At 48.9% G+C, this 9583-nt stretch overlaps 2 protein-coding genes across 2 annotated transcripts in view; one reads left to right on the forward strand and one right to left on the reverse strand.

The window, feature by feature from the left end:
* Window positions 1-404: 404 nt before the first annotated feature.
* On the reverse strand, window positions 405-3570 carry LOC135819526 (proliferation-associated protein 2G4-like). The gene is made up of 2 exons (XM_065332753.1): window positions 2669-3570; window positions 405-1436 (listed from the first exon to the last, which is right to left on the reverse strand). Exons 1-2 carry the CDS (start codon window positions 3482-3484, stop codon window positions 1092-1094), a joined length of 1161 nt encoding a protein of 386 aa, XP_065188825.1. The 5' UTR covers window positions 3485-3570; the 3' UTR covers window positions 405-1091.
* Window positions 3571-3997: 427 nt separating this feature from the next.
* The window catches only part of LOC135819528 (ATP-dependent Clp protease ATP-binding subunit ClpX-like), a 16130-nt gene continuing 10544 nt past the window's right edge, over window positions 3998-9583 (forward strand). Inside the window, exons 1-3 of the mRNA XM_065332755.1 lie at window positions 3998-4364; window positions 8155-8481; window positions 9106-9347. Coding sequence (XP_065188827.1) covers window positions 4262-4364; window positions 8155-8481; window positions 9106-9347 — 672 coding nt within the window. The 5' untranslated portion in view covers window positions 3998-4261. The remainder of the gene's footprint in view (window positions 4365-8154; window positions 8482-9105; window positions 9348-9583) is intronic.

Raw genomic sequence — 9583 nt, forward strand, 5'->3', positions numbered from 1 at the left:
CATCATCACATTCGATAATCATCAGCGTGTTGTGGCGCAACAAAGTCTCGAGAATGTAGTTTGACTGTTGAACATATAAAAAGTAAAAGAAAATCAAAATAATTCTCAACAACCGAACCTCGCGCCTGAGCTTGTATTGTGATAGCAAGATAAGTTCATTTTGACCTTTTCCTTTAGCAAAACGATGCAACACAGTGACAGCCTGAACAGTAGCGCTGTCTTCTTCGCACAGTGGTCGTGAAGAACACTACTTGCACTACAAGAACAAGCAGTCCACACACTAGTACACTATCAAAAAGTATCACGTCTATGGTGTTGCCGAGAGTGCACAACAACCCACACACAGACCCTGGAAGGTTACAGACCATACCAGTATGTCCTCACACACCAGAACACGGTGTCGGTGACAATCAAACACCGCAGCATCAAGACTCGCACGGCAAGGCAGATTGCGCTGGTTTCAGTCTCAATCATGATCATCTTGTTAGGTACAGTATAAAAGGCCACACACGCTGGGTCATTGGAAAACAGACAGACGGACGCCTCAAAAGAGTTGCAAAAGAGGGCAAGAAAGTGTTAACAAAGCAAAGCAATGAGCAATTTACAGACACAGATGAGAAGACAGTGCTGCCCATAGCGCACAGTAAAAGAGAACATATAAAAAGAGGACGGAAAATGATAATGGTGGTTCCAGCGACAATCACTGCACGCGTAGGTTATGCACACTCGGATGGCGAAACGAGCCTGGTCTCATCACTTGCCCGGAGGCAATTGAAAAAGTGACGAAACGACACAAAGCAATGTGGCTGCATTGCCCACCGATGCAGTCAGCGAGCAAGACAGCCTAGGCGACACCACTGCTGCTGAACACAAGGCTGGCTCACCAACAATAAAGCAGCAGTAGCAGCATCCGCTGCATAGATAATGGTGGTGTTCTGGTCCTTACACCCCAGATCTAGGCAGCAGAACGGCGTAGTCAGGGTGCAGCGCGGGGTGTGTCCGATTCAGCTCAGTACTCCGGTTGTCAATAGTTTGGTTGATAGTTGCGGAGAGATGAGGGGACGGGCTTCGGCAACACGCACTCCTCTTACTCACTGGCTGGCAGCAGCCTCGGCCACTGCCTTCTTCTTCTTCTTTTTCTGCGACTTGACGCTAGTGGAGGTGGCGAGCAGTGCCTTGAGCTCAGCATCCTCGATGGAGTGGTCGGACACGACGGTCTCCGGGTCGAAGAAGTTCCTGGTGACACGGTCCACACCGTGGCTGGTAAGGAGCAGCGTGAAGCGGAAGTGTGCGCAGAACTCGTTCTCGCGGTCGTACAGCACGTGGTAGGGCTCCAGCAGGCCGTGCTTCACGCACTCGACAACACCCATGCGTGCCTTGCGCTCGTCCTCGAAAGCGGACAGCGAGAAGGGCATGTTGCCAAACTTCTTATCAACCTGAGCAGCACATACACACATGCACAACAGATGCAAAACATACGGACGCACAAGTCTCACACCTGCTCTTATAATCATAAGCCGTATGTACGCTGTGCACATGCACAGAATCCCGTGGAATCGTGTAGAAATCGGCAGACCAGCCTGGGTGTTCAATGTACATGACCCTAGTGTGTTAAATGCTATTTCAACTACGAAACGTGCCCCGAAGGCATTTCACACAAGTCTTTTCGAAAGAAGACCCAGCTGGTCATTAGCTCTAACCAAAGTGATGAAGCTGGAAAAGCGATGGTCGTCCATTGGCTATGGGGCTATATTTATTAAATGGGCACGCACACTAGTAGAACTCAATGAACACCCAACCGGGCATGTACACACCTACTGGGATTTTGCACATCCCTATAATGTGCACAAAGACCAGTATAAGGACATGCCATTACTCTCCGATACACCAACAGCTACAAACACAACGGGTCAGAAAACCCCACACAAGCACACAGAGACACATTGATTACACTATAAACACGAGCAAAGCAACTACACCCAGCATTAGTCATGCGTGCGTATTTCACGTGTAAAGCGGCAGTACACTCCTGTTATAGACACGAATCAACGGCGGTCCATCCAGCTCCCTCGCTGATCGGCCAGGATTTCATGACACAGTGGATGGCTTTTGGTCGATGCGGGCACCTTTCGGCACCAGTACTTTTATTACTACATGTATGCTGTAAGTATGCACCACATAATACCAAGAGGATAGTATACCCAGTCCCCCACACCCAGTTTACGGAGATACTGTCCACAGGACGCATTACAAGATACATAATATTATGTAGAGTGTTTTCAGATGTGGGGTTTTTCTCACTTGTAAAGACCCTTCTGCCCCCCCCCCCCCCCCAAGAGAGGGTTGAGGGTACTCCGTACGCTGATCAATTATCAAAATGACATAATTATTTTGTGTTTCTCAAGACACACGGAATATTTTTGAGATTTTTGAATTAAATGCTTCAATGGAAGTCTAGTCTGCCTCGACCTACGATGCAGGTAATATAAATCCCCACACGAAATCGCCACTGATATAATGCGTGTCAAGGGGATACGCTTAGTCTTAGTACTAGGCCGTCGTGCGCACGTGATCTTGTCAAACATACCCGCCAAATCTGAAAGGACGACGGGAAAGAATGAAAAACACGAAAGAGGTGAAAGAAAAACAGGCACGCATGCAGACATACCTCGCTGAAGAAAATGCGGGAGGCCTTCATCTTCAGGTTGTATTGCTCGTCAGTCCGCCTGTGAACCGTCGTCCGTGTGTCCGTGGGGCGAGGTTTGCCATCTCCGGTAGAAACAGCAATATCAATGCTGTACACTTCATTCATGGCGAACTCGCATTTGTCCACGGCTTTGCGAGCGGCACCAGCCGCCTCACCACGGTTGAGAACTATGGTCTTCTCTCCACAAACTTCATTGCGAGTCATCTGGAAGGACTGCGTTCCCTCAATCGGTTTGCACTCGAAAGCCTCCGCAATTTTTTGCACTGTTTCAGCGACAGCTTCATCAGATCCACCAGGCTTCAGCAAGCGGTGTGCTGCCTCGGCCGCCAGATGACAGGCAAGAAGGGCATCGGCTTTTCGTCCGGTAACCTTGTTCTCCTTACTGGCTCCGACGACGAGAGTATGGGCAGTTTGAGAAATAAATCCGTCAATGTGGGTTCCTAGCTCAATCTTGACCATGTCACCCTCTGCGAGTATGACATCAGGATCCGAAGCCAGCGGGGAAAAGCAACACAGGCACTGGTTGATAGACAGGCACGTTGGGAAGCTAATTCCCTTCTTCATCTCCTTGTCCTTCTTGAAGACCTTGCCAGTATCAGCCAGGATGAGAGCATCGCCTCTCTGGCACAATGAACGAACACTGGCACCGGGAATACACTCCTTGATCAAAGTCGCCAATGTGCTGTTTGCGATGTCTGAAGCGGTCTTGTACTTGGTGACGACCAAGTCAGAGGCAATGGTAGCCTCCTCATCGTCGGAAGAATCACGCTCGGCCATGGCTACTGAGAAGAAAGAAGGTCCACAACCTCAAGCCGAAAATGCAACAAACAAACGCGTTTGCAAAGAAAGGAGCATGCGGAGGAACTGCACAAAAAAGGTACGCACGCACAAGGTGGGTAATGCCGCGGCGCCGCGCGAAGTGGGCAGCATGGCGCAAGGTTTTCCACGTGCACGTGCACAAAAACGAGTTGGTTACGTAGCAATGATATAAAACACTAATTTTCTTGAATTTGCATACTAGTAGCACGTACGTACGTGTTTATTCTCTCCGATTTACCAAAACATCAGAGAGGATTATGCGAAAATTTCTAAACCACTGATCCCCACTGTATTCACGCATAGCCTAGGGTATCGTCCACCTGGTATACGCGGTACCGTCCGTAGAGTGACCACGATCGCATACGATTACGAGTCTAGTCGTAGCTATCGCTAGTCGAGTCGCTACCGTCAGTACCGACTCGCTCGCTGAACCTGGTTGCGACATCCAGCTTCCAGACTTCGTACTCGTAGCTCGTTGTTTTTGTTTTGAACATTTTTGACTTCAGTATTTTTCTGTTTTGTTTTGAGTATGAGTGATAGTGATTGTTGCTTGCTCGTAGTATTCATCTAAACTCTTTTACTTCATTGTGGGAGTATAACCATTTCTCCGATTCGCGATAGAGCTACAATCATGTAACATGTATTAGAATCAGTTGCTTTCGGAATGACAGTGCATTCATAATAATTGTATCTCAGCAAAGGATATTATTTGGGGTGTAGTATTTCGAAAAGAACATGAACTTGCAGAATGTCCTACGGTCCCCAGCCTTGAGATGGACCCGCGGCGAGATGGTAAAGCGTCGCGACTTCTCAGCCTTGCTGAAGGATGGTTGTGGAGGTTAGTCATACCGAGGGGCGGCTTCCTGGCATAGGTTGCTGTTTGAAAGCGATGATCTGCTTCTTGGAAAAAGTACTACAGCTGTACTAAGTCGTATATTGCGTCGTGGTATTCCACCCATAGGCCATACAACGATACGTTGCAATGTTCAACTCTGAAACAGCTCTGGAGTTCCACTGCAAGGGCTGGTGGCAGTGATTGTGCAGTGCGAACAGACTCAGCTGTTTCATGTCGACAAAGCAATCAGTGGCTATCTGCATCCTGGCACCTGGCAGATAGAGAACGATTTGAAGTGCTAGCACTGGTTGTTGATTTGTCACAGTGTCTGCCAAGCAAGCAGGCATTTTATGTGCAACACTAATACCAAGAGTAGATAAACAAGAGTGTGCAACTCCGGGATGGGTTGGCCCGCGGCGGAATTTTTTGTTGACGTAATCTTTTCTACGACGCACGCGCTGTGAGTCTTGGAAAGTTTTGGGTGGTGCACTTGGCCGGGCTTTACATTACAAGGTCGGCGCCCAGCACGTGCTCTCACACTGTTCCGCGGCAAAAAGCGCTCTTATCTGAAGAAGAAAAAAAAGGTGACGTCAACAAAAAATTCCGCCGCGGGCAGGGGTATCGGCAGATTGTGCAGAAGAGATCTGGAGTTGCACACTCTTGTTTATCTACTCTTGCTAATACTGAGGTTTAGCAAGGCAAATTTCGCATTCGTGTTCGCACTCCAAGGAAAGTTACACTCGGTGACGAAACACGCATTTCAGAGAGGATCAGCAAACAGAATCCGTTCTGGCATGATGTTCACAGGTCATACATCTGTACAGACAGCACAACGTAGTAAATTTATGACTCCTACCTCGAATTCACGTTCGTGTTCTGTCGACTTTTGGAAAAAAAAATGCGAAAGTTCACGTTCCTGTTCGTCATTTGAACTCGACTTCGAAAGTGAATTTCGCGATGCTAGGCCTCCGTACAACATACCATGAGACAACCTTTGAAGCTGTGAACGAGTGTACGAATTCCGGTCCAGTTTGAAAGATCGGCGTCTTGGTCAGTTTGCCTTGTGGTTATCAGCGCACATGCAAAGCATGGAGTGCCATTATGGAGTGGACACTAAGCACAAACACCGAAGTGTGGTACAGCTGTGCAGTCAATCCCCATTCAGTTTATCTTGGAGCTGCACACAAGAACATGCTGAGCGTGACCTTAGTACAGTACACCAAGGTTCTCACACCGTACAAACTTTATTCCCGTAGCTATGCAGAAGACGTTACTTCAGTAACGTCTGGCGCTAGCCAGGGTCCACACAGCTTTAATTCCCGTAGCTATGCGGAAGACGTTACTTCAGTAACGTCTGGCGCTAGCCAGGGTCCACACAGCTTTAATTTGGTATTTGTGTGTGTGTTTGTTTGTTTGTTTGTTTGTTTGTTTGTGTCACGCCTGGCGCTATCCCGTATCTGTCCCGTATCTGTCCCGTATCTGTGACTACAAAGGCTCTACAGGATTGTACATAACAGCTGTCCACAATATTTGCGGGCTCCTGTATCTGTCCCGTACCGTACCAATATTCGTCGTATTATGCATACGACTCCCTGATGTAGAGTGGGATTTGGAAAGAAATAGGGAGACGAGGAGGAAATTAAATTAGCATAGACGCCGATTAGGTGATAGGATGCGTCAGCATAAACATACTTTGGAAGAGAGATCCCGTCGTCTCCAAAATAAGCGTGAATGAGCGATTCAGTGCCGGTCACAGGAAACGTCGGAAGAGAGATCCCGTCGACTCCAGAACGCCCGTGATCGGTAGAGTCCGGCGGTACCAGGCAACGTCAGGACAGACATCCCGTTGAGTCCAGAACGCCCGTGATCGGCAGAGTCTAAGCCGGTCCCAGGAAACGTCAGGACAGACATCCCGTCGAGTCCAGAACGCCCGTGATCGGCAGAGTCAGCGCCGGTCCCAGTAAACGTCAGGAAAGACATCCCGTCGACGCGCAGAAAAACTAAATCTGCAGCCTCTTTTGCCGTCGAACAGGATACGTATTTATATAGGAGACTGTAAAGTTATGTAATGTCCAAATTTCGACGTGAGCAGCAGGTCACTCGCGTTGATCTTTTCGACGTGCGAGCCAAATAACGCGAGCTGAACTTTCGCGTCGCAGACATCCCGTCGACGCGCAGAAAAACTAAATCTGCAGCCTCTTTTGCCGTCGGACAGGATACGTATTTTAGGAGACTGTAAAGTTATGTAATGTGCTCCACAGGCAACCATGCATTCGGCGTCGTCATTGGCTCAACAGGTCAATGTAGATGTATTACTACAAAAAGGCCAGAAAATCCGATTCCTGTATTAAAATCAACTAATGTTCGCTGTAGTGGTTGCGACTTCGGCGATGATTTGTAAGAAAGGGTTTGCTCCCCACACCGGAGCTCGCGCTATTCCGCTAATGTTCGCTGGCGATTTAATTTCGCTGATTTCGCCGCTTGGTACCAACCGGCCAAAGTAAATCGCAGGCCAGCGTTTGTCATTTAGGCAAATGATGCATGATTGAGCAATGGATGCATGTGAGAGCAAAAATACCGATCGATTTCAAATTTGACGTGAACTGCGCGTCACGTCGGAAATAACGTGCATCTTAACCTCTCTAATCGAGAGGTTTCTATTTCTCATCGCCCAAAATTTGTTGATTTACAATATAAGGAGATAAAAATTAAAGAAGGAGCAAAACAAAAGTAGATGATTATTAGAGAAACAACAATCCGCAATATATTCTGCAAATACTTTTGCCTAACTCATAATATTCAAACCGATTGAAACGTTTTTGCAATACAGTGATGTGGCCAATCAACGGAAAAGACAATTCCATCAGTTCTTATAACATGTACGATGAGCTAGGCAAAAAAGCATAAAAGCATAGCGTAGGGCCCTGAGCTTCCAAGCTCTCTCGTTTGGTATTTGTGTGTTTGTGTGTTTGTTTGTTTGTTTGTGTCACGCCTGGCGCTATCCGTATCTGACGGCAAAAAAGCATAGGATGTTATAAATTTTCAATTCTCCTATTTTTTTTCAGGCATATTCTGGGATTCGAACCCGCACTATCGCCCTACATGCATTCCCCCATACACTTCGCATTCATACCCATTCTTCCAAGTTGCTTCACGTTATTATCTTGCGTTTGAAAGCCCTATTTGAATATTGCGGGCAGCTGTATGTGGCCAGCTGTGTTTGATGGTACGGTACGGTACGGGAGACGGTGTCGTATTACCCTCGATCGTACCTGTCCCGTACCTATCCCCTACCGTACTGTGCCATCAAAGACGGCTGGCCACAATGCATATTCAAATAGGGCTTTCAAATGCAAGATCACAATGTGAAACAACTTGGAAGAATTAGTATGTATGCGAAGTGTATCGGGGGATGCATGCAGGGCGCGCGATAGTGCGGGTTCGAATCCCAGGTTATTATGTCTTAAAAAAAAGGATTTTTTTAAAGAATTTATAACATCCCTATGCTTTTTTTTGTCTAGGTCATCAAGGCAAAAAAGCATAGCGTAGGGCCCTGAGCTTCCAAGCTCTCTCGTTGCACTCTGCCATACGATTTTCCTTTCCCTGGCTGTAAAATCAAGGTGGAGCGCTCTCGCGAGACAGGACGCTCTCGCGAGACTGGACGCTCTCGCGAGACTGGACGCTCTCGCGGTACTTTACTGTATTCTTCAATATCCAATGCCAGCAATTTAACAGGCCAGACGTATTTCCGGTTCTAACCTCTTTTTCCGTGTGTGTATGTGTGTGCGTGCAGACGTACGTACTGGATCTGACCTGACACGCGCCGGGCCCGCCGTGTGCCTTTCCACCACGCCCGTGCCGCGGGTGCGGCAGCTGCGACGCCGCGCCATCAGCCTCGACCCGGACCAGCGGCTGATCGTGTCGCGCTCGCGCATCAGCGAGCTGGCGTTCAGCAACGGCGACGGCGATGGTGGCAGTGGATACGGTGGTGGCAGTGGCGGTGGAGGTGACGACGGTGAGGGAGGTGGAGGCGGTGGCGGTGGTGCTGGTGGTGGCAGTTCGGGCGCCGCTCCCACGTTCATCTGCCCGGCGTGCTCGAGCACCAACGTCCTGCCGTTCTGTAAGTACTACCCCGGCAGTCGTGCACGTTTGTCATATTGGTTCGCTTTAAATTTCACTAATTGAGTTATAGTATTAAGAAATTCGGAGTTCTTGAATCGTTTTTATTGAAATCAAAATATTTGCCGGGTTGGAAGGAGGCAGTTGTGCACGTGTGTCGTAATAGGCCATTCACACGACGTGTAAACACTTGCACGCGTGTGACCAAGATAACACTGGCAAACCGTGATCCAGTTCACACGGTGCTGGGCAAGCTTTGCAACCGTCAATGTATCCATAGTGACCCCCTGAAAATGCCGGGAAATGTTAAATTTTGAATTTTCCTTTGTTCAAGCCCCTGCATTTGCAGTACGCACTTTTAACAACCGACACTTTTCCTGGCGTGCAAAGATAATCGTGAGCAAAAGGGCCTCGGCCAAGATAAAAAATCAGTGGCACGCGTGAGTCCAAGATTATCGTATCCGAGTAAAATCCTTGGAGACAGTACGATAAAAGTGAGTTTGCACGTCGTGTGAATGGCCTATAAGACCAGTCCTACTGTATTTTCCGGAGTACAGTAAAACCTGTAACTCGGCTGCTCCTGCTGCTGTGTGTGTGTGTGTGTGTGTGTGCGTGTGTGTCACAGCTGCCCCGAAATCCGTACGCTGCCAGGACTGCGATCGCATCTGGGACGTGGTGCTGCCGCCTGCACGCGCCGCCGCTGGCAAGGACGACTCGTCGTCGTCGTCCGGTCAGGCGCGGGCCGGCAGCCCCGTGCGTTTCATTCTTGGCGAGGAGTTTGGCACTGGGTCGGGCGCTGGGCCGGGTTCGGGCGAGGGCGGTCGTCACGGGCCGCCCAAGCTCAGCAAGCCACCCCCGCCGCAGAAGGTTAGTCGGGCTTGTGACAGGGGATCGTGCGATTCTTCCCACATGTGCTGTACTTGTAATACTCCCTGGCGAAACCCCGAGACCAAAAAGTAGGGATTCACTGGCCAGAAAAAGCCACTTCATAGCTTTGAGGTGTAGACCAGGCTGAATAATGGCGGTCAATTCTTCAGCCTTGCAAGCTGTTGAATGGTGCAATCCCAGCACAAGTTGCTATGGCTTCTGCTGTAGCATCGCTA

This window comes from Sycon ciliatum, chromosome 6 (genome assembly GCF_964019385.1).
Source record: "Sycon ciliatum chromosome 6, ocSycCili1.1, whole genome shotgun sequence".
Classification (NCBI taxonomy): Eukaryota; Metazoa; Porifera; class Calcarea; order Leucosolenida; family Sycettidae; genus Sycon; species Sycon ciliatum.